The sequence below is a fragment of the Pristis pectinata genome, chromosome 1 (genome assembly GCF_009764475.1).
Source record: "Pristis pectinata isolate sPriPec2 chromosome 1, sPriPec2.1.pri, whole genome shotgun sequence".
Classification (NCBI taxonomy): domain Eukaryota; kingdom Metazoa; phylum Chordata; class Chondrichthyes; order Rhinopristiformes; family Pristidae; genus Pristis; species Pristis pectinata.
In genome coordinates this window covers 142,161,145-142,186,304 of record NC_067405.1, presented here as the reverse complement: position 1 = coordinate 142,186,304, position 25,160 = coordinate 142,161,145, and the positions used below count along the sequence as shown (strand labels likewise).

General features: G+C 43.9%; 1 protein-coding gene across 5 annotated transcripts in view; it reads left to right on the top strand.

Moving 5' to 3' along the window:
- LOC127576987 (centrosomal protein of 128 kDa) overlaps window positions 1-25,160 on the top strand; it is a 372,768-nt gene that overhangs the window by 129,243 nt on the left and 218,365 nt on the right. For all 5 annotated transcript variants that reach the window (XM_052027856.1, XM_052027839.1, XM_052027847.1 and 2 more), the window contains exons 13-14: window positions 9,387-10,388; window positions 15,595-15,759. In XM_052027856.1, coding sequence (XP_051883816.1) covers window positions 9,387-10,388; window positions 15,595-15,759 — 1,167 coding nt within the window. The remainder of the gene's footprint in view (window positions 1-9,386; window positions 10,389-15,594; window positions 15,760-25,160) is intronic.

Below are 25,160 nucleotides of genomic sequence, written 5' to 3'. Positions count from 1 at the left end.
GGAGAATGAGGGGCAACTTTATAGAAGTGTTTAAAATTATGAGAGGCATAGATAAGGTGGATGGTAACAGTCTTTTCCCCAGGGTAGGGGAGTCCAAAACTAGGCTTAGGGTGAGAGGGGAAAGATATAAAAGGGACCTGAGGGACAACTTTTTCCATGCAGAGGGTGGTGAGTATATGGAACGAGCTGCCAGAGGAAGTGGGTGAGGCAGGTACAACAGTATCATTTAAGAAGCACTTGGATAGCCACATGGAGGGGTGGGGCTTGGAGGGATATGGGCCGAACGCAGGAAATTGGGACTAGCTGGGTGGGCACTGTGGTCGGCATGGACTGGTTGGGCTGAAGGGCCTGTATCTGTGCAGTATTGCTCTATGATTCTATGTTAGTGCCCAATCAGGTGTCCTGCAAAGAATTGGGAGATTGGGAAAATAGCAGGACACCTGATCGGGCATTAACGTAGAATCATAGAGTAACACAGCATGGATATAGGCCCTTCCTCGATCTTTCCATCGCCATCTCAGGAGATTCTTTATCCACCAACATCTTCTACAAACCCACTGACGCCCACAGCTACCTCGATTACAGCTCCTCCCACTGTCTCTTGCAAGAATGCTATCCCTTTTTCTCAATTTCTTCGCCTCTGCCGCATCTGCTCCCATGATGGGCTTTCCACTCCAGGACATCCGAGATGTTCAACTTCTTTCCTAAACTGGGCTTCCCCCCCGACTGTGGTTGAGAGAGCTCGCACCCCTCAGGAGGCTAAAGAAATTTGGTTTGTCCCTTTTGACTCTCACCAACTTTTACAGATGCACCATAGAAAGCATCCTATCGGGATGTATCACGGCTTGGTATGGCATCTGCTCTGCCCAGGACTGCAAGAAACTGCAGAGGGTTGTGGACACAGCCCAGTGCATTACAGACACCAGCCTCCCCTCCTTGGACTCTGTCTTTACCTCTTGTTGTCTTGGTGAAGCAGCCAGCATAATCAAAGACCCCAACCACCCAGGACATTTTCTCTTCTCTCCTCTTCCATGGGGTAGAAGATACAGGAGCCTGAAGGCACGTACCACCAGACTTAAGGACAGCTTCTACCCCACTGTGATAAGACTATTGAACAGTTCCCTTATATAATGAGATGGACTATGACCTCACGATCTACCTTGCTGTGACCTTGCACCTTATTGCACTGCACTTTCTCTGTAGCTGTGACACTTTACTCTGTACTGTTATTGTTTTTACCTGTACTACATCAATGGACTCTGTACTACCTCAATGTAACTGCACTGTGTAATGAATTGACCTGTACGATGAGTTTGTAAGACAAGCTTTTCACTGTACCTCGGTACAAGTGACAATAATAAACCAATACCAATACCCGTATCTCTGCCATTTCCCACACCTCTGCTCTCACCCCCACCTCTCCCAGACACAACAGGGGTAGGGTCCCACTTGTCCTCACATTTCATCCCACCAGCCAAGGTATCCAACACTTCCGCCACTTCCGCAATCTCCAAAGGGACCCCACTACCAACCATATCTTTCCCTCCCCTCTCCTTTCTGCCATTCACAGGGACCGGTCTCTCTGCGACTCCCTAGTTCACTCACCACCACACCACCCCCCAATCCTGCTCCCACCCCAAGAACTTTCCACTGCCCCCGCCATAGGTGCAACACCTTCCCCTGCACCACCTCCATCTAGGGACTCAAACAGTCCTTTCAAGTGAGACAGAGATTCACCTGAACCTCCCTTAAAGTCATCTACTGCATTCAGTGTTCCAAGTGTGGCCTCCTCTACATTGGTGAGACCAAACGCAGACTAGGTGATCGTTTTGCAGAACGCCTGCGCTCTGTCTGTAACCGCAACCTGCACCTCCCCATTGCCAGTCACTTCAACTCCCCCTCCCACACTATCATCGATACGTCAGTCCTTGGCCTCCTCCACTGTCAGGAAAATTCCAAGTGCAAACTGGAGGAACAGCACCTCATTTTCTGTCTCGCAACCTTGCAGCCTAACGGCATGAATATCGAATTCTCCAACTTTAAGTAACCCCCCACCCCCCTTCCCCACAACCCCCCCCCCCACCATGCTTCTTCTCTTCTTCCCTTCCCTAGCCTATCTCTCTTTTTTCTACCACTTTTTTTTAATGTCTCTCCTTATCTTTGACCCATCCCCTGGTGGATCTGCTCTCCCCTCCTCCCCCGCACCTGCCTATCACTATCTCTTACCTGCATCTACCTATCACCACTTTGTGCCCACCCCACCTCCCCCCTTTTGTCCACCTATCACAGCTCTGCTTTTCCCTCCTATATATTGGGCTTCCCCTTTTCCTATCTTCAGTCCTGAAGAAGGGTCCTGACCCAAAACGTTGAGCGCCTGCTTTTCTCCACGGATGCTGCCTGGCCTGCTGAGTTCCTCCAGCATCATTGTGTTTTTCATCTAAATTCCAGCACCTGCAGTCCTTTATTTCTCTAGGTAAAAAGATCATTTGGGTTTTCTCCCTGATTTATAGGAAAAACTTTAATTCTTGATCTCAGCTGGCATCTGTCTGCAGAAATTGTAGCTGCTGTGTCACAGCTGTTTGGAACGTTTGGAAGGTTGTCAGAATCTTAAGGAACCTTTCTCCATTACATGAACAGCTGTCAGGGAAGTGAGGGAAATGTAGGAGAGGGGGGAGCGTGTGTGTGTCAGCACATGGAGTCCCATGCCATGCACAGCCTCCGCTCCTGCAAGGCACAAGCTCATCACACAGAAATCGCAGCGTGGATCTGTTCAGTTTGTTATACAAAAGGACTGCTGTAAGTTGTGAGGTACGAACAGTGTTGTTAGGTAAATAAAGTCATACAGCACGGAAACAGGCCCTTCGGCCCAACCGGTCCACCTAACCAAGATTCCCATCTAAGCTAATCCCATTTGTCCACATGTGGCTCATATCTCTCTAAACCTTTCCTAGCCATGGACCTGTCCAAGTCTCTTTTAAATGTTGTTAATGTACCTGCCTCAACCACTTCCTCTGGCAGCTCATTCCATATACAGACCACTCCCTGGGTGAAAAAGTTGTCCCTATTAAACCTCTCCCCTCTCACCTTAAACTTAAGCCCTCTAGTTCTTGATTCCCCAATGCTTGATTCCCTTAGATCGCAAGAAATTGCAGAGAGATGTGAGTGCAGCCCAGTCCATCACACAAACCAGCTTTCCCTCTATTGAGTCCGTCTACACTTCCCGCTAGTTCGGGAAAGCAGCTAACAATTATAGCACCACAAAGTCTGTGCGCATTCACCATATCTCTGCCCCTCATAATTTTATACACATATATATGCTAGTCAATAAAACAGGCTGACAAATGGAGATGGCAACACGTTGATGGAACAGTGGGGGACCTTTATCATTACCTTTATCTTTATCATTGGTAATTAAGGTGGTGAAGAAGGCATATGGCATGCTTCCTTCATAGGTTGGGGCACAGAATATAAGAGTTGGGATGTCTTGTTGCAACTTTACAAAACACTGGTTAGGTCGCAGTTGGTGCAGTTCTGGACGCCACACTATAGGAAGGATGTGGTTACATTGGAGGGGATGCGGAGAAGATTCATTAAGGTGCTGTTTGGATTGGAGGTCTTTTGTTAAAAGGAAAGATTGGATCAGTTGGGCTTGTTTTCCCTGGAACAAAGGATCCTGAGGGGTGAGCTGATGGAGATATATAAAATTATAAAAGGCATTGATAGACTCTTTTTCCTGTGTTATTAGTGCCAAAAATAAGAACTTTGGCAAAAATTGCAGACAAAAATTGTCTGTAAGGAGTTTGTACGTTCTCCCTGTGTTTGCGTGGGCTTTCTCCGGATGCTCCGGTTTCCTCCCACATTCCAAAGGCATACAGGTTAGGAAGTTGTGGGCATGCTATGTTGGCGCCGGAAGTGTGACGACACTTGCGGGCTGCCCCAGAACACTCTACGCAAAAGATGCATTTCACTGTGTGTTTTGATGTACATGTGACTAATAAAGATATCTTATTTTATGGTGAGAGGGAGGAATTTTAAAGGGGAAAGTTTTTTTACACATTGATTAGTTGATATCTAGAACATGCTGTTAGCAGAGAAGGTGGAATCAGATACAAACACCGTGTTTAATAGATACTTAGACAGGCTCTTGAATTGGCAAGGCATAGAAGCATACGGATGTAATGTGGGCAAATGGGATTAGTATAGATCAACAAAATGGTCAGCATGGACAGGGTGGGCTGAAGGGCCTAGTTTTGTGCTGTGTGACAGTGACTCTATGATGAGTGTCAGGGTTTGTTCCTTGCTCTTTTTGAGAGTTGTAATTGTAGTTTGTGGATGAGCATCTCTAACATCTAATTGCTGTTGGCAAATGGGGGACAAATTGCAGAGGGTTGTGAATGCAGCCCAGTCCATCAAGCAAACCAGCTTCCCCTCCATTGACTCCATCTACACTTCCCGCTGGCTTGGGAAAGCAGCTAACGATTATAGGAGCCCTCCCACCCCGGTCATTCTCTCTTCTCTGCTCTCCTGTTGGGCAGAAGATATAAAAGCTTGAGAGCACGAACCACCAGACTCAGGGAGAGCATCTATCCCACTGTTATCAGACCCTTGAACAGACCTCTCATACGCTAAAGATGAACTCTTGATCTGCCAATGTACATCATCGTGGCTCTGCACTTCATTTGTGTACTTGCACTGCACTTTCTCTGTAACTGTAACACTATATTTTGGATTCCATATTCTGGCAGGCACGGTAGTATAGTGGTTAGCGTAACGCTATTATAGCGCCAGCGACCTGGGTTCAATTCCAGCCACTGTCTGTAAGGAGTTTGTACGTTCTCCCCGTGTCTGCGTGGGTTTCCTCCGGGTGCTCCACTTTCCTCCCACATTCCAAAGACGTACGGGTTAGGAAGTTGTGGGCATGCTATGTTGGCGCTGGAAGCGTGGCGACACTTGCGGGCTGCCCCGCAGAACACTCTATGCAAAAGATGCATTTCACTGTGTGTTTCGATGTACATGTGACTAATAAAGAAATCTTATCTGTTTTCTTTTTACTACCTCAATATAGTTATGTATGGCATGATCTGACTGGGTGGCATGCAATAGAAAAGCTTTTCACTGTATCTTTGTGCATGTGGCAATAATAAACCAATACCAAATGATAGCTAATGTGACCTCGTGCACAAAATGGCCTAGTGGACACAGCTCAGCACATCATGGAAACCAGCCTCCCCTCCATGGATCCTTGTCCACACTTCTTGCTGCCTTGGTGTAGCAGCCAACATAATCAAAGACCCCACCCACCCCAGACATTCTCTCTTCTCCTCGTTCCCATCAGGCAGAAGATACAAAAGCCTGAAAGCACCTACCACCAGGCTGAAGGACAGCTTCTATCCCGCTGTTATAAGACTATCGAACAGTCCCCTAGCATGATAAGATGGATTCTTGACTTCACAATCTACCTCATCATGGCCTTGCACCTTATTGTCTGCCTGCACTGCACTTTCTCTGTAACTGTAACACTTTATTCTGCACTCTGTTATTGTTTTCCCTTGTACTACCTCAATGCACTGTTTTAATGAAATGATCTGTATGGATGGCATGCAAAGCAAAGTTTTTCACTGTACCTTGGTACATGTGACAATAATAAACCAACTTACCAATTTAATGAGGAATTTTGCATAAAAAATTGTGCTCAACATCATCCAGTCTCCAGGCAAACATCTTTCATGGTTCAGTTATGTTGCTGTGTATTTTGAGGTAATAACACCGGTGTTTAGAGTGGGCAACTGGTTAAAATTGGAACTAGATATGATTCCGTTGGGCTCTTTGCACTTGAATAAATTCTTGCATTTTCTACCTGTGAGGGACTTGAGGAACAACTGGGCCTCTTTGGTTTCCATTGCTATGAGAGCCCCCCCTACCCCCCCAAGGAAACTAATTAGTTATCAACATGTGCAGATAATTAATATTCAGTCCCATGTGGAATTTAGCCTGTAATTCAATGAACAAGGGCAACAATTACTTTTGCTGATTATTCTCATTATCCTCTTAGAGGGCGCTATTAATTTGCCATTAAATACATTATTCTTGGCTGCAGCTAATATTAGGAAAAAGGAAACCAAAATCACTCGACATATTTGATGTTCTGCTGAGAGCCAAAATAAATATAAGCATATGATGAGCAGTGATAACTGGAAAGGACTCACCAGTCCATCCAGGCTTTCACACGCTGCTGGTGCCTCGTGCATCATATATTATGATTCAGATGCTGAAATAATTAAACAGATTTTCAGTCGTTTGGGGAAATGGTTTTAAAGAAGCATGCAAAGCTGTCATTGAGAATCAAGATCAAAGCATAATTTGTTTCAGTGCTTTTCTGAAGAATTAAACCTCGGCTCTTAATCTATATTCTACATATTTTTTTCATATTTAATCAGATATATTTTTTTATGCCCACAGGAATTTTCAAATTGTTGTTTTCACTTTATAATCTATTTTTGCTGCTCAGTCCTTTTGTTAACAAAAACCATCTTTAATCCTTTTGATTAAAGTTTTAGTTTAATATCACTGTTTTTACTTAGTATGTTCTCAAGTATTAAGTGATTAAAGGCTCAGCTCAGTCAAATGGTGGTTGAAGACAATGCTGTTTTATTGTCTCTCTGAAGATAGTTTTAGAGGTCCAGTTCAGGTACAGATGCGGTGTGCCAGTGATAACCCAGTAACTGACAGGAATGTTACCAGATAATAAACCAATTTACCAATTTAGATTTTAGAAAATTGTGCTGTTCTGTACCACACTTATTTCTCTGCATCAATTCAAAGAATAGCTAGGTGGTATTAAGAGCCCCATTAGGCAAAAGTGTACAAGGTATAACCATTGGTGATTGACCTTTTGATACGTTTGCTGAGCATCCTCCCGTTTTGCTCCCTTCTTTCCCTGAGTACTCTTCGTCCTTTGCCCAAGGGATCTGTTTTTGTGCGTGACCTCTTCTCCATATTCGAGGAGATCACAGTGGATTGCAAACCTAGTATTTACGTGCATCTTAGGAATGGAAAGACAGACTGAATTTTCTTATTGAATTTGCCCTGTGGGCCACATGTATTTTCCAGCACTGCCTCAGTTGAGATTGACTTACTCAATACAGACCACAGTAGTATTTGCGAACATGCTTGATCTGAATGGCTTAGAATGTAAAAACGTAAGAAATACGGACCTAAGTGGACCATGTGGCATTTGGAGCCTGCTTTGCCGTTCATTAAGATCCTGGCTAAACTCTACTTAACTTTGTATTCTTGCCTTATCTCTTCAGTGCTCAAAAATCTGTCATTTTTGGCAGTGAATATACTTTTTCCCTGAGCATCTACACCCCATGGAATAGAGACTTACAAGGATTACACCTTGCTGACTGCAGCCCTAAGTGGCCAGACATTTGTCCTGGGACGGTGCTTCTAAGTTCCAGATTCTCCAGCAAGGGGGTAAATGGAGAGTATACCAGATGACACAAGCAGGAGGCTAAGGAGGTTCGGCATGTCACCGAACACTCGAACAAACGTCTACTTATGTGCTGTTGACAGTATCCTGACTGGTTGCAAGAAGGCAACATTTATCATCAAAGATCCCCACCATCCGGACCATGCCATCTTCTCACAGCTACCGTCGGGCAAGAGGTACAGAAGCCTGAAGTCCCACACCACCAGGTTCAGGGACAGCTACTTCCCTTCAACCATTCAGTTCTTGAACCAACCTGCACAACCCTAATCACTACCTCAGTACAGCAACACTATGACTACTTCGATCACTTTGCACTATAATGGACTTTTGTTTTGTTTTATTCTAATTGTGTTCTTTCTTATAATTTTGTATAATTTATGTTATTAATTTAAGTTTTTCTTGTGAATGTTGTGTATCTGATGCTATGTGTCTGTGATGCTGCTGCAAGTAAGTTTTTCAGTGCACTTGTACACACGTGGACTTGTGTTTGTGACAATAAGCTCGACTTTGACTTTCACTTTGAACTTCTTGTTAGACCTCCATGTATTTTTTTTGTACCATTTACAAATTCTAATAATGGAAGTTAGAAAATTGACTTGTTAGGCCTCTAGAAATGGATGTAGTTTTATCAGAAGGCCTCAGAGATTGGGTGTGAAGCCGTTATATGATCCTTCCCTCTTACCCACATTCCCTAATTTATTTTTAATTTATTCATTCTCAGGATGTGAACATCAATACTGACACTTATTGACTGTTCCTAATTTGCCCTGAGCTGGAGAAGCAGTTCAGAGTCAAGCATATTGTTAATATATTGGCCAGACTAGAGAAGGATAGCTGATTTCCGTTCTCAAAAGAACATTAGTGAAGCAGAAGGGGTTTTATGACAATATAGTTGCAGTTAGTGAGACTAGCCTTTTTTAAGATTCCAGATACATTTAAAGCTGCATGAATATAAATGCTGCAGCGATGGTGGGTTTTGAACCTATATCTTTGAATTGATGATCTCTGGGCTAGGTCTCTGGCTGTTGGTCCTATAATTTAACCACAGCACTATTGTATGCTAATGGCTCAATTGAAAATGTTTGATGCCTGGTTGGTGATCATTTTGTCAATTGTGAATAAGACCTAGAGAGATCTAGACCAGAGATCATCAATCCAAAGGTGTGGCCTCTCATCAGTAGAGAGATCTAGAGAGATCTAGACCAGAGATCATCAATCCAAAAGTGTGGCCTCTCATTAGTAGAAGTTAGTGGGTCAAACGTTATGTAGAAGCAGCCAGCATAATCAAAGACCCCACCCACCCTGGACATTCTCTCTTCTCCCCTCTCCCATCGGGCAGAAGATACAAATGCCTGAAAGCACGTACCACCAGGCTCAAGGACAGCTTCTATCCCGCTGTTATAAGACTATTGAACAGTTCCCTAGTATGATAAGCTGGGCTCTTGACCTCACAATCTACCTAGTTGTGACCTTGCACCTTACTGTCTACCTACACTGCACTTTCTCTGTAACTGTTACACTTTATTCTGCATTCTGTTATTGTTTTCCCTTGTACTACCTCAGTGCGCTGTGTAATGAATTGATCTGTATGAACAGTATGCAGAACAAGTTTTTCACGGTATCTCGATACGTGTGACAATAATAAACCAATTCCAAATCCAGAAAATCAAAGTGAAACATTGTCAAACTAGAAAAGCACAGTTCGTATAGGGATAACTTTTTTCATTAATGTTTCTTTATCACTTCTCATCTAGAAATTGCAATATGTTGGAAGTAAGGATTTCAGATTTTATATGCCAGACGAATGTATCTGTGCAAACTTCCAATTGCTTAAATGGGTAGTCGCTGCCAGTTGGAAGCAGTAAACTGATGACATATTTTGCTCTGTTCAAAGGTTCTCAGCTCAGACCTGGAGAAAAGGGAGAAACAGCAGTTGAGGATGTTGAACCAACTTCAGGAAATCCAGAAATGTTACGACGACTGCATGCAAGATCGTAAATCTACAGGTTTGGAAATCGCGGATTTAACCCGTCAACTGAAAGAGTCTGGTGCGGAAGCTGAAAGATTCAGGGCTCAGTGGAAAGAGGTAGAACTCCTTCGACTGGAGAGTGAAAAGAAGAAAGATGAATTGAAGGTAAAGGCTCAGGAGTCCATCAGACAGTGGAAAGTGAAATGCAAGAAATTGGAGCGTGACGTGGAAAGGCAGAAGGAGGCTGTCGATCAGTGGATGGAACAGCATAGCCGTGTGAGTAAAGAGAAAGAAACACTCCAGGGGCAACACGAAGCATCCTTGCAACAGATGGAGAGCCTTCGTAGGGAGCTCAACGAAGTCATCCTAAAACGGGTGCAGCAGGAAGAGGATGTGCGAAGGAAGGATGTGGAGCTCAATGAGTTGAAGTCGAAGCTGCTTCAGCTGGATGGTGAGCTGCGAGACGCCAAGGAGTCTTTGCGCAAACTGGATGCTGACTTGCATGAGCAGTGCATGCTGCACGTGAAGGCCAAAGGGGAGAAGCAGCAGCTCGAGGATGAGTTGATGGCCTTGAGCGAACAGCATGAGAGGGACCAGGAGAAGCTCTTGGAAATGCAGCGAGTGATCACTGAGCTGAATACCATTCGATCTGAGCTCAGTACTAAACTGGCTCAAGAAGAGAGTTTCAAGAAGGAGATTAGGAAGAGCCTCTCGGAAGCCCAGGCAAGGCACACCTTGGCCCAAGAAGAAGTTGCTGCCCTCAGCAACCAATTGAAGTTGGAGAAGGATGCTCACAGAAAGGAACTTGTGGACACCAAGTCAGAGATGCAGAGTCTAAGAACTAAGCATGAAAAGAACATGCAGGAAGTACTTAAACAATTTCAAGAAGAACGGGATAAACTAGAAAATAACCTCAGTGTGTTAAAGGTAAGGGTAATTAATGGAAAGGAAGAGAGAGAAACAGTGTTAATGTTTCAGGTCCATCACCCTTAATCAGAATTGCAGATTTTATACCTATATTGCAGAGAGGAGGAGGGATGGAGAGAACAAAGGGAATGTTGTGATAGGGTGGAGAACGAGGTTGTTCAGGTGACACAAGGCTTCCAGAGCCGTCTAGTTTATAGATTGCACCCCTTCCCACCCTGCTTCCACTCAAGACACCATTCCGTTCTCCCACTTTCTCCATCTCCATCGTATCTGTTCCGATGATGAAACTTTTCACGTGAGTACCTCCAAGGTGTCTTCCTTTCTCCTTCACTATAGTTGGAAGGGCTCTCAGCTGTGTCTCCTCTACTTCCTGCACATTTTCCCTTGCCCCCTTTCCTCCCAGCCAGAACAATGATGGGGGTCCCTTTGTCCTCGCTTTCAACCCCACCAACCTCCATATTCAACAGGTCATACTCTGCAGGTTCCACAGCCAGTCACCTTTCAGCATTTTGGAAAGACTGCTTTCTCTATGTCTACGTGATTTGGTCTTCCACCTCTACCAAACACTCCTTCTCACAGTACTTTACCACGCAAGGGTATCACCTGCCCTTTAACCTCCTCCCTTTTTCATCATCGAAGAACCCAAATAGTTCTTGCAGGTCAAGCTGCAAACCATTGGCACTTCTAACAACCTGGTATATTGCATTCAGTGGTTAGAATGTAGTTTCCCCGACTCTGGAGAAACTAAACACAGATTGCGTGACTGCTTTGCAGAACGCCTCCAGTTCACAGAGGTAACTTTAAGCTTCCAGTCGCCTGTCACTTTAATTGTCAGTCCCACTCGCATTGTGACCTCTCTGTCTTTGGCCTCCCACACTGTTCTAATTGCCCCCAGCAAATTCTCAGTAACGCAAAAAGATGCATTTCACTGTGGTTTCGATGTACATATGACTAATAAATAAATATCTTAAGCTTGGGTCACGGAGAGATACAGCATGGAAACAGACCCTTTGGCACCACTGACCATCAAGCACCCATTTTTATAGTAATCCTTCCCGAACCCATTTTATTCTCTTCGCATTCCCAAGAACTCCCCCCAGATTCTACCACTCATCAATGCAGTGGGAAAAATTTGCAGGGGCCAATTAACCTACCAAATCACACATATTTGGGATTGTAAACTCCACACAGACAGCACCTGAGGTCAAGATTGAACCTGGATCACTGGAGCTGTGGGGCAGCGGCTCTACGAGCTTCATCCTGTCTTCTGCCTAGAGACATTGCAGTTGTTGCAACTCAGTATTGACTTCAACAATTTCAGGTAACTAGCATTCCCTATTTGTATCAGAACTGGCCAAATCTTAAGGTCCAACACCCCAAACACTGGAGGAACTCAGCAGGTCTGACAGCATCTATGGAGTGAAATGAACAGTCGATGTTTTGGGTTGAGACCCTTCATCTGGACTGAAAGATAGAGGGTCACCCACTATTCAATTTTTCTCTCTCTACAATTGTTGCCTGCATTTCCAGCATTATTTTCAGTATTCTCTCTTGTTTCAGATTCCAGCAGCTGCTGTGTCCTGCCTCTCACAGTCCTAGCAGGCGCATTTGTTTTTTTTTCATTCTTTCTCTAACTGCCCTCATTCATTCAACAAAAGATGGCACTGAAAGCATTTTGTCACTCAGCCTTGGTCCTCACCCTAATCTCAGGCATCCTCTTTGTTCTCTCCGTCCCGCCCCCTCTCTGCAACTCAAAAACATGCTTGTTTTCTCACTGCTTCAGTTCAGGTGTAGGGTTATTGACTTGAAATGTTAACTCTTTTACATCCTCCACAGAAGCTGCCTGACTTGCTGAGAATTGCTAGCAATTTATGTTGTGTTTTGTTTATGGTATGGTTTCAGAATCATCAGATAAATCCTTCATTTGATCAAGTTTTGGAAAAAAAGGAGAAACTTTTCATTTATGTTGTGTCCGCAAGATATCCCAAAACAGTTCATAGCCAATGAAACACTTTTAAACACAGAATTAGAGTCAGGTTTATTATCACTGGCTTATATGATGTGAAGTTTGTTGTTTTGCGGCAGCAGTACAGTGCAAAGACATAGAAAACTATAAATTACAAAAGAAATAAATAGTGCAAAAAATAAGGAACAATGAGGTAGTGTTCATGGACTGTCCAAAAATCTGATGGCGGAGGGGAAGAAGCTGTTCCTGAATCACTGGGTGTGTGTCTTCAGGCTCCTGTACCTCGTCCCCGATGGTAGTAACGAGAAGAGGGCATATCCCGGATGTGAGGGTCCTTAATGATGGATGCTGCCTTCACAGGAGCAGGATTAGACTGTTCAGCCCTCAAACTGGCTTTATCAAATTGAAGACGTGTACAAAATATTAATAGAGGAATAGATAGAGTGGACAGCCAGTGCCTCTTTCCCAGGGCACCAATGCTCAATACAAGAGGCCATGGCTTTAAAGTAATGGGTGGGAAGTTCAAGGGAGATATCAAAGGAAGGTTTTTTACCCAGAGAGTGGTTGGGGCATGGAATGCGCTGCCTGGGGCGGTGGTGGAGGCAGGTACATTGGTCAAGTTCAAGAGATTACTAGATAAGCATATGGAGGAATTTAAAATAGAGGGATATGTGAGAGGAAGGGGTTAGGTAGTCTTATGTGAGGTTTAAAGGTCGGCACAACATTGTGGGCTGAAGGGCCTGTATTGTGCTGTACTGTGCTATGTTCTATGCTCTATGTTCTAAGACTTTGTCCCTAGCACAAACAATCTACTGGAGGAACTCAGTGGGACGAGCAGCATCTGTGAGGGGAAAAGGAATTGTCAATGTCTTGTTGCAGGGTTTCGACTTGAAATGTCTTGCCTACACATCCAGCCTATCATTCTTTGCAACCTTTGCCAACTACAACATAATCCCACCACCAACTGCATCTTCCCCTCCGCATCCCTTTCTGCAGGGATCACTCTCTCTGTGACTCCCTGATCCACACGTCCCTCCCTACCTGTTTCCCTTCCTCCCCAGGTACTCTCCCCGTAACTGCAAGAGGTGTAACATCTGCCCCTCCACCTCCTCCCTCGTCACCATCCAGGGCCCTAAAACAGCACTAACAGTTTAGGCAGTCTTTCACGTGCATATCCGCTGGTGTTATTTATTGCATCTGGTGCTCCCGATGTGGCCTCCTGTACATCGGTGAGACCGGATGCAGACTGGGGGACCACTTCGACGAGCACCTTCGCTCTGTCCGCCATGGCTGTCTGGATCTCCCGGTTGCCAGCCATTTTAATTCTCCTCCCCATTCCTCCATCGCCATGTCTATCCTCGGCCTCCTCCACTGCCAAGATGAGGCTAAATGCAAACTAGAGGAATAGCACATCATATTTCGCCTGGGTAGTCTACAACCCGGCCGCATGAACTTTGAATTCTCCAACTTCTGGTAAACTAATCTCCTTCTGTCCCTTTTCTCTCTCTTCCTGAACTACGGAGCCCACATCACTCTGTCTCTTTCCCCTCCTCCATCGGCCCATCAACAAAACATTCCTCCCACTGGGTCCCCTCCCCCCTCTCTGTCCTCCCCACCTCCCTCACTTTATTCCAGGCTCCACCTTCCTCCTGTCAAATTCTGTCATCTTCAGCCCTTTATCACCTCCACCTATCACCTCGCAGCTTCTGGTGCTATTCCCAATCTCCCCTCCCCCATCTGACGATTGCTCCCCCTCACCTGGATCCACCTATTACTTGCTATCTCGCCCCAGCCCTTCCCTTCAGCTTTTTATGCAGGCTATCTCCCCTCTATCTTTCAGGCTTAATGACGGATCTTGACCCGAAACATCGACTGTCCATTTCCCTCCACAGATGCTGCCTGACCTGCTCCTCCAGCTTTTTGTGTGGAGTTCTTCCAGCAGACTCTTTGTCGCTCTGGATTCCAGCTTCTGCAGTCTCTTGTCACACGTTGTCCCTAGTTGGGTAGGAACCTGCCAAACTTTCAATTAATAACTGATTGCTACACAGAGACTTAAAACTTGTGGTGACCATTGTAATATAGGAGAAAGAACTGGCCAGTTTGGTATATGAGGGCCTGGAACCAGTTATGAGATTAACGGCAAAGGTTTTAGTGATAAGGAGACACAGGAGATTGCAGATGCTGGAATCTGGAGCTAAAAATAAAACTTCTGGAGGTACTCAGCGGGTCAGGTAGCATCTGTGGAGGCAGAGGGATGGTCAACGTTTTGGGCCCTGCATTAGCAGAGTTGTTACAAAATTATTTTTCCATTCTGTAGGTTGAATCTAAAGAAACCCACTTAAAAAACTACTAATTGGTATTGGTCACATGTACCGAGGTACAGTGAAAAACTTTGTTTTGCATGTCATTCATACAGATCATCTCATCACATCAGTACATCGAGGGGAAACAATAACAAGGGTGCAGAATAAAGTGATACAGTTACAGAGAAAGTGCTGTGCAGGCAGACAATAAGGTGCAAGGTCATAACAAGGTAGATTGTGAGGTCAAGAGTCCATCTTATCGTACAAGCTTCCAAATTATTTGAAGAAAGTCTGACTTCTACTGAAAAATATTTTCACCTCACATCATGTTTAAACTATAAGGGTTAAAAAGGCCTTTCTGTTTTCTCGTGACGTTGAGGAAATGGAGATGATCAGTAGTTTTCTGGCTGTCAGTTTCCATCGACAAACCCAATCTCAAAATGAAATGGCACTGTGCATTGGCTCAAACAGCAAAATAAAATTTATTTGATACAAGGGAGTAACCTATTTTCCATATTATAATTTTAATAATAAAACTACACACTATATTGTGAGATTCATTGGCTGACGCTCTTGTTAATATGACAGAAACAATGACTGATGGATTCCATTTCCCTTTTTCATGAGTATAAATTGAACTTATACACTGCATAAATTAAAAATTGAATACTAATTCAATACTAGTATTCAATATTAATTGAGGACGGAGTCACTGTTGTAAGAATCTCAGCAGCCAATTTGCATTTGAAATGTATTCGTCCGTGTCTTTTTCCCTTAATTTACTTTTTCACATATTCAGGTAAAGAAAAGCGTATTTTGGAAGTGTGTAATTTCACTTTATCAAGGCTGCCAAAGCTGTGTGCTTATGTGGGACTTAGGTTGTAGTGAACGCCTTTGAAACTGTTGATCACCCACGCTGCTTTTTTGCGCTTCTTAGGCCGAACAAGCGGAGGAGAAGAATTTTGCAAAAGCACAGCGGCGCCAGGTGGAGAAGATGAAAACGGAATGTAATAAACTCGCAGAAGAGCTAATTCAGGGTGAGGCAGAAAACGCCAAACTCAGGAGGAAATACCTTGTGCTGAAGCAAGAACTGGAAGCAAAGGTAAGAATTTCCCGAAGGAGAGAATCTGGCTGAAATCTGACAGCGGCTTAGTTCCAGGTGAATCCATGAGTGTGGCAGTCCAAAAAGGAAAAAAAAATCGTTCACATCTGTAAACCATCCCCAAAACTCTCAGCCGCAAATTGGAGCAGTCAGTATGCTAGCGATCAGTACACATCTCCTCATTGTCACTGTCCTCCTCAGTATCCTGTGCTCGATGTTTTGACCCTCCTGCAGGAGTTAGTGCAGCAATTATTTACTGGAAGTCACAGCACAGAAGGAGCCCACATAGACAACACGACCATGCTAGTTTGTTAAATAAAAGTATTTTCATCTGATTTCCTTGCCCTTTGCCCTTGATATTCTTTCTTAAATAGTTCTGTTTTCATATTATTTCATTCCTTGCTGTTCACCTATAGTGAGTATTCTATGTTAATGTAGACCTCTAAATTTTATTTGAATAATCCTTTCATTCTCCATTGATAATGTTGAGTGCATGCTTTTTGTTAGGGATTTAAAAGCCAGTGGAGGCAATATTATATCGTGAACTTCCACCAAACAGAGACACAGGCCCTTCAGCCCAACAAGTCCATGCTGGCCATGGTGCCCACCGTTTCAGAATTTTGTGGAAATTGTTAGGTTTCTTCTTCACCTTCAAATACCTCATGCAATTCTGGTGAACCTTTGCTGTGCTTTTTATTCCTACAATGTGATGCTTTAAATAGCATGTTTGTGTATGAGTTACCCAATGCCTTGTAAAAATTAACAACATGTCCTCATAGTGGTATCAAATGTGCTAATGTAGCGGTTAGTGTGGTGCTATTACAGCGCCAGCGACACGGGTTCAATTCCGGCCGCTGTCTGTAAGGAGTTTGTACGTTCTCCCCGTGTCTGTGTGGGTTTCCTCCGGGTGCTCGGGTTTCCTCCCACATTCCAAAGACGTACGGGTTAGGAAGTTGTGGGCATGCTATGTTAGTGCCGGACGAGTGGTGACACTTGCGGGCTGCCCCCAGAACACTCTATACAAAAGATGCATTTCACTGTGTGTTTCGATGTACACATGACTAATAAAGAAATCTTATCTTATCTAATTATAAAATTAACACTCCACTTCCCTCCCTTGGCCCCTCCAACCTGCATCTTTGTCTTCTGAATATTTCGATCACTCTGCTTCCCTACCCTGCTGAAGTTCCACTTTGATTGAGCCACAGCTGGAGTTTGTTGTTTAACAGTTGTTGTCTAACTCCAAGATGGGCAGTTGAACTCAGGCCTGAACTGAGCTGTATCAAGATCCTGACTTCCATTGGCCCTGTCCATTATCTTGGAGTGGGGAGAAAATGTGCTGAAGACAAATAACGTGCTTTTTGTCTTCTCTGTACGGTGAGCAAGGCATTCAGTTGGACTACCTCATTTGAAAATTATCAAGAGCATTCACTAAGCTAAAATTATGCAAAGGTACAAAGAACAAGATGCACATTGCATTTGGAATTCTACTAACTTTGCAGGGTATTGATGCACTTCTGGTTAGTGTGTGGACATTGGGTACACTTCACTTTTTTCTAATAGATTGCAGTTCAAAATTGAATATTAAATATATAGCCAAATTTCCTTTCCTCAGTGACTAACGGATTACTGCTTTTATAATGCACAAGCTTCATTAACTTTTGAGGAGTAACATGCAACACAGTAAAGAATGAGTAATTAGTATATTTTTTCTGGAATCTTGGGACTGGTTTTATTGAAATTTACTGGCTATCTATGGCACTAGACAAGTAAATATTCATGCTGTCTCCCTCTAATGAAGCCCTTGTAATGAGTTTCTGTGCAATTATATAAAAATGTATTGTTAAAACATTTCATAAAGATATGTTTTTAATTGTACTATCTTCAAGTACTGCAGTGGTGGGTATAAATTTTCCTATCTGCAAACTCTTGTGAAACCTGGCTCATTATAATTTGGGCTTGGGTAACTTTCATAACATACTTTTGTAGATTTATAGCTAGGTAGCTGCTCAGCAATCTTAATGTGGATAATTAATTAAACATAAGAGGTGATGGTAGGGCTTCACACTGCACTTTTCCAGGTACTTAATTCACAAATAGATGATGTATAGTTTTCACTTGGCTTGGTGGGATGGGTGTGTGTGCAGGGGAGGAATGGACAAACCCTCCGGATGTGATTAGCCTTCAAGATTTGCAGCAAATAATTAGAGGGATCAAACTACCATGTTACCTCTGGTCATCTATAGGCAAGAACCATAGACACATGCATGATGTAATTAAATGAAGACTGAAACAATTGTAGCTTTGTTCAGATTCATTGTTGAGGTGTTGACATTTGAAGGCAGCACCAAGTATTTTCTACAATATTTTTCAATGGCTCTGCATTACAGTTTTGAGTGTTGATAGTTTAGCAGACCGTGTGTAGATTAGTGTGTTAAAATTGCTGCGTGTTTGACTGTTTCTTTAATTTGAGGGATGGCTTGAAGTGGCTGGCCATATTGTATTTTTTATGTGATTCACTTATACAGAGAAATGGATATCTGGCAGTGATTATGTGGCAATGATTTCACTGAGTGGTTTCAGATCAAATATCCAATGCCATCAAACAACTGTTTGAAAAACAAGATGAAACTAGCATCTTGAAATTACTGGTGTGCTCAATATTTTCATCATACATTTGCATTTGGCAGCATCCGTTTCATTCTAGTTTATCTATTTTTGGGTTGTGCCGACAGTTCTTCCAGGAGACGCTGGCTAGAGTGCATCGTGTAATTAATATGTGATAATGTCCGCACTGGAGAAGTAATGACTGTGATATAGTCACTGAAGCTTACCAAATGTTATAAAGTTGATTGCTGAAAAGCAACATAATGGATGCCAGGCACCATTTGTTATTCTTGGAATAAAATTGCGAATTAGCAACTGGTTCCTATCCTGTTAAATCATCCCCAAGTGACACTTTTTCACTGTTTGAGTGGAAAAATTTTGCCAGAAAGTCCATCAGATTTCTGATTGGTTATTTAAGCTTACAAACCAGCAATACTTTCACTTGCCATTTATTACAAATTGCACATTCCACCGCTTGCTTCATTTGACTTGCCCTCGGTTAGTTCCCCAGGGTTGCACTCGGAGTTTACATCCATATGAGGTGCTGGGCCCGTGCAGCCAGTGAATAGTCCTGTAGTTGTGAGCTGTTTTCTGAAGCACAGATTGCAGTACACTTATGGCCATTAGAGCCAGTTCAAATGTGGACGTATCAAGCAAATCAATCTGATAAATTCCTTAAAAGATTTACTATGAAAATTAGAACATCCAGCAGAGGAACAGGCCATTTAGCCCACTCAATTTGTGCTGGTGTCTCTGCGCAAAGCAAATCTTCATCCATTTCTCTTCCTCTCACCGTCTCAACATATCCACTTATTCCTGTTTCCCTCATGTTCCTATCTCGCTTCCTCACAAAGTCGACATTTGCAGGCAGGAAAAGATCTGCTGATCCATGTAATGATCAGGGTAACATTCCTTCGTCCACCCCACTACTTTCCCTGCAGCCATGGGTCAGTCAAAGTCCAGAGTACATGGCATGCAAACTCCACACAGGCAGCCCCCGAGGTTAGGATCCAATCTGGGCTGCTGGGGCTGCACGGCAGTCGCACAAGCTGCTGTGCCACCGCACCGTGTTGGAAAACATGTCCATTACAGATAACCACCAGCACTTTGCTTTCATTCTCAGCCCCGTTTTCGGATCCATCCATGGCCTTTCCCTTTTCCCACCTGTGTAACTTCCTATGGACCCACTGACCTCTGGGTGCTCCGGTTTTCTTCCACATTCCAAAGACGTACGGTTTAGGAAGTTGCGGGCATGCTATGTTGGTGCTGGAAGCGTGGCGACACTTGCGGGCTGCCCCCAGAACACTTGACGCAAGAAGATGTATTTCACTGTGTGTTTCGATGTACATGTGACTAGTAAAGATATCTTCCAGTCTGGCAACTTGTACACCCTTGAATGTAGTTGTTCCACTGTCTGGTTGCCTTGGTCTTAACACTGGAATCGCCTCTGTAAACCTTTCTGCCTCTCTGCTCCTTCACAGCAACCCTGAAAAGTATTTTATCATTTGTCCTGATGTCCTCTTGTGTGGGCCATTTGATATCACTTCTGTTAAGAATCATGTCACTTTACAGGCTCCATGTTATTGTCCTGTTTCCTGACGGGTTTTGGAGGTAGCGTGTTATTGGGCTAGTACGGAGCAGACAAAAAGCAAGCCAAATCCAATCTGGCCATTTGCTGCTCCATCAGCTTGTGCTCAATTATCACCAGAGTGAAGGAGGAGTCTTTGACAGGGGTGTCAAGTGCCACATGCTCATCTGCTCTGTGGGGCTTCATCAAGATCACTCACCTTCAGGTCTCATTATAATCTTGATTCAAACATGGGACCTAAAAGCCAATTTCCAGTGGTGAGGGCAGGGTGACAATAAAGCAGCATTTGACTGAGTGAGTTTTCAAGAGGCTGTGGTAAAACTGAAATCAGTGAAAATGGGGGTTTGGGGTGGAGGAAATCTCCCTACTGATCGAAATCATGTACCTCACACAATAGAAGAGATTTCTGGAGACACAAAGATTGCAGAAAGGGATGGGGGTGTGGAGAGTACATTCTATAGTCCAACCACATGAACATTCAGTTTCAGGTAACATGCTCTCCCTCTGTCCCTTTCTCACCTTCTGATCTACCCAGGTCCTCTCACTCACACCCTTCTTTCCAACCTCCCCCCCCCCCCACCCCCCAAGTCCCCTATCACCCAGTTTCTTTCCCCTCCATCCACACACTCCTTCCTGGGTTCCCTTGCCCTACTGTTCTCATCTGCCTACCCCACCTCCCTTAATTGATTCCACTCTTCACTTTCCTTTCTTATCAGACTCCATCATCTGCAGCCTTTACCTATCGCCTCCCAGCCTCTGTCGCTACCTCCACCTATCACCTCCCCCAGCTGACTCCATCTGCCAATCAACCCCTCCTCACCTGGATCCACCTATCGCTGTCCAGCTCTTGCCCCACCCCTTCCCCTCACCTCTCTATACCGGCTATCTCCCCTTAACGTTTTCAGTAAAGATGAAGGGTCTCGACCCGAAACATAGACTGTCCATTTCCCTCCACAGATGCTGCCTGACCCGCTGAGTTCCTCCAGCAGCTCGTTTCTTTTAGGAAGAGATTTCTAGTCATTGGAGTGCGGTTAGCTTAGGCCCAGGACATCGTGCAGGAGTTCCTCAGGACCGTGTCCTGGGCCCAACCATCTTTAGCCGTTTCATCGATCATTTTCCCTCAGTTATAAAATGAGAAGTGGGGGATGTTTGCTGATGACGGCACAATGTTCCATTCAGTCAGCAACTTCAGTGGTAATGAAGTAGTCCCTGCCTCTATGCAGCAAGACCTGAATACCTTGAGGCTTGTGCTAATAAACGTCAAGTAACATTTGTCTCTTGTGAGTGAAAGGGAATGACCATCTCTATCAAGGGAAAGTCTGTCCTTGACATTCAAAGGAATCACCATGGCCTAATCTCCCCCATCACTCTGAGGGGTCACTGGAGTTTAAAAGCTTTACTGGACCAGTCACGTAGATACTGTGTATAGAAGAGCACGTCAGAAGCTGGGGATTCTGATGTGAGTGACTCACCTCCTGAGACACTAAACATTTCTACCATCTCTAAGGCACAAGTAAGGAGTGTGATTCAAAATTCCAGAGGTTGCATTTATCTCAAATTCTGCATTATCTGCATAAGAAATGTTGATAAAGCACAAATAAAATGCAGATCTATTTTATAAAGAAAAATCTGATCTGCTTTTCATCACCACCATCCCTTTAGCAGTGCCTCTGGGCCAATGGTGAGCTGGGAGTTTGTCCACTGGCCCTGGGAGAGGGGCTGATGGTGAGCAGGGATCTGGGCCGGTGCCCCCAAGAGATGGGTTGCTGATGAGCTAGGAATTGGATCTCTGCACCTAGGAGAGGTGCTGACAGTGAGCTTGAGGCCAGAATGTTTTTCTTTAAAAGGGCTAGCTCCATATCTGATATTACCCACTTAGAGGCATACAGCATGGAAACAGGCCCTTCGGCCCAACTTGTCTATGCTGATCAAGATGCCAACCTAAGCTAGTCCCATTCGTCTGTGCTTGGTCGGTATCCCTCTAAACCTTTCCCATCCACATACCTGTCCAGATGTTGTTATTGTACCTGCCTGAACCACTTCCTCTGGCAGCTTGTTCCATGCTTGCACCACCCTCTATGTGGAAAAGTTGCCCCTCCCCCCCCGTTCCTATTAAATCTCGAGAAACAGATGCTGGAATCTTGATGAAAAACACAATGATGCTGGAGGAACTCAGCTGGCCAGACAGCATCCGCGGAGAAAAACAGGTGGTCAACGTTTCAGATCAGGATCCTTCTTCAGGACTCAAGATAGGAAAAGGGGAAGCCCAATATATATCCTATTAAACCTCTCCTCTCACTTTAAACCTATGCCCTTTAGTTGTTGATTTCCCAACCATAAGACTGTGTGTTCACCATATCTAAGCCCTTCATGATTCTATACACCTCTATAAAGTCACCCGTCAATCCAAGGAATAAAGTCCTAACCTGCCCAACCTCTCCCTATAACTCAGACCCTTGAGTCCTGGCAGCATGCTCATAAATCTTTTGTCGTCAGTACAGCTTCAACAACACTCAAGAAGTTTGACATCATCTAGAACGAAATAGCATGCTAAATCTGAACTGAATTCTCTCCCTCCAGTATTCAGTCCCCACGCACTGACACGCTGTGCTTGCAGTGCATGGCATTTACCAGCAGTACCATAGAGCTTTATCAAGGCTTCTTCGGCAGTTGTTCTAAATCCATAAACTTGAGCACCTGGATGGAGAAGGGCAACAGAAATGAGGGACTGTCATTAGCTAAAAGGTCCAGCTCCTAAGTCATGCAACTTTCTTCACTGTTCTTTCACCATAACCTGGTCAAATTCCTACAACTCCCCACCTAGCAGCCCTGCAGGAGGACCTACAACAGCTGGACTGCAGCAGTTCAAGCACATGACAAGTTCCTCACAGTGTCAGCCATGGCAAAGAAAGCTAAGGCTGGACAATACATGCTGGAGTTGTCAGTGAGACCTGTATCCATAAGTGAATGAATTAAAGAATAGGAGAACGTCTCCTCTGGTGGGAAATCCAGAGGACAAGTGTACAAACAGAGCTTTAATGAAAACAGAAAGTGCTGGAGATCTTCTGATGAAGGGTGTTGAACTTGAAACATTAATTCTGTTTCTGTTTGCACATCTGTAGTTTTTTGATTTTCATTTACTGGATGATTAGGGCTACAATTTTTAGCAGTGAAATCAGTGAGCACTTCTTCACTTGCATGGTTAGGGGAAGTCAGGAACTCTCTGCCCCAAGTTGCTAGTGTCACTTGGTGTTTTCAAGACTGAGCCTGATATATTTTTGTTAGCAAATATGGGTCAATGGCAGATGAATGGAATTGTCCTTCAGATTAACCATGCTTCAGTTAAATGGCCTTCTGTCTTTCCACCACTTACTGAGGTAGACGGAGAAGATGGGTGATTATCACTGATAAATCAAAATCTTGAATTACTCAGTTACTCAGGCAGCATCTGTTGAGAGGGAAACTAATGTTCAGGCTGATGTTCTTTCATCAGAACCAAATTATCAGTGACTGTACCTTGCTGTGAGGTCCATTACCTTTCTAAACCAGTGTCCACAATGATGTAGAAATTCTGGAAGTGTACGGCAGCTCAGTCAGCTCCATCACGGGCACAACCCTCCCCACCATCGAGGATATCTACAGGAGGCGGTGCCTCAAGAAGGCGGCATCCATCATTAAGGACCCTCACCACCCGGGACATGCCCTCTTCATGTTACTACCATCAGGGAGGAGGTACAGGAGCCTGAAGACCCACACTCAGTGTTTCAGAAACAGCTTCTTCCCCTCAGCCATCCATGAACCCCTGAACACTACCTCATTATTCCTCTTTTGCACTATTTATTTAAAAACTTACAGTAATTTTTATGTCTTTCACTGTACTGTTGCCGCAAAACAACAAATCTCACGACATATGTCAGTGATAATAAACCTGATTCTGAGTCAACATCTGAATAAAGAAAGTAGCTTAACCGACAAACCCAGCATCAGATCCCACTTTTTTTGCAACATAATCCTGACTAGGGTTCTGCAGGTTTCCAGCAGTTCTTCAATCTCCAGCATTTATTGTCGTCTGTTTTCTACCCAAATTCACAGATACTGATTGCGAAAAGTTAGTTAGCCCTGCTATACTAAGGAGACATAAGAGACTGCAGATGCTGGAATCTGGAGCAAAAAAGAAACTACTGGAGGAACTCAGCAAGTCAGGCAGCAAGTGTGGAGGCTAGGGGATAGTCGGCGTTTCGGGTTGAGACCCTGCATCAGTCTCTCTGCCTCCACAGATGCTGCCTGAGTCATTGAGTTCCTCCAGCAGTTTTGTTTTTTGCTTCTGTACAAAGGAACTGATTAAGTAGCCAAAAGGTAATCATCATTTTTATAATGGCATCAAAGGTCATTTTCTTCTTTATTCTCACTGATACCAGTCCCAAATTAATTTCTTATATGACAGCAGTTCTCAGCCTTGTAATCGCTTTTTAAAAAGTCCTTGCAATCAAGACTTTCTTTTGTTCTTTTTAATTTTCCCTGCTCTTCATTTGTGTGCTATATTGCTTTAGAGAAAACCATTTTGGGGCTTTTAATCACGAGATTTAATTTGTTTTGAACAAATATTTGTAATATATATAATTTGCAGTTAATGTTAAATTGATAATTCAAACTTGCTTAACTAGTTAATATTTTCAGAGATGTACAGCCATCTGCTTGAAGCTGTTAATGGCCAATAATTAGGAAAACTATAAAGAGGCCTGCTGTTCCATCCTTATTATTTCAACAAGAAATGACCAGCTCTTGCTATTTTTTAAGGAAACAATTATCCCTTGAATGGTTTTGCATATTGGAAAATTCTAAAACCAGAAACACTTATTCATCACAGTCCCATGCCATTAAACCAGGTTCTGAGATAATTTTGTTTAATTTGTATAACCAAGAATTTAGGGTAATGTATAAAGTCAAACAATAGGACAGAAGTTATATTCCCTACTCTGCACCTCTCTAAGCTCTGTCCAACCCCAGATAGTACCTTTCTCCAAAAAGACTGTTGCAATCATCCAAAGTAGTAGGAAAGTGGCAACACAGGTAGACAAGGTGATGAAGAAGGCATTTGGCACGCTTGCCTTCGGTCGGGCATTGAGTACAAGAGTTGGGATGTCATGTTGCAACTGTACATGTCATTGGTGAGACCACACTTGGAGTATTGTGCACAGTTCTGGTC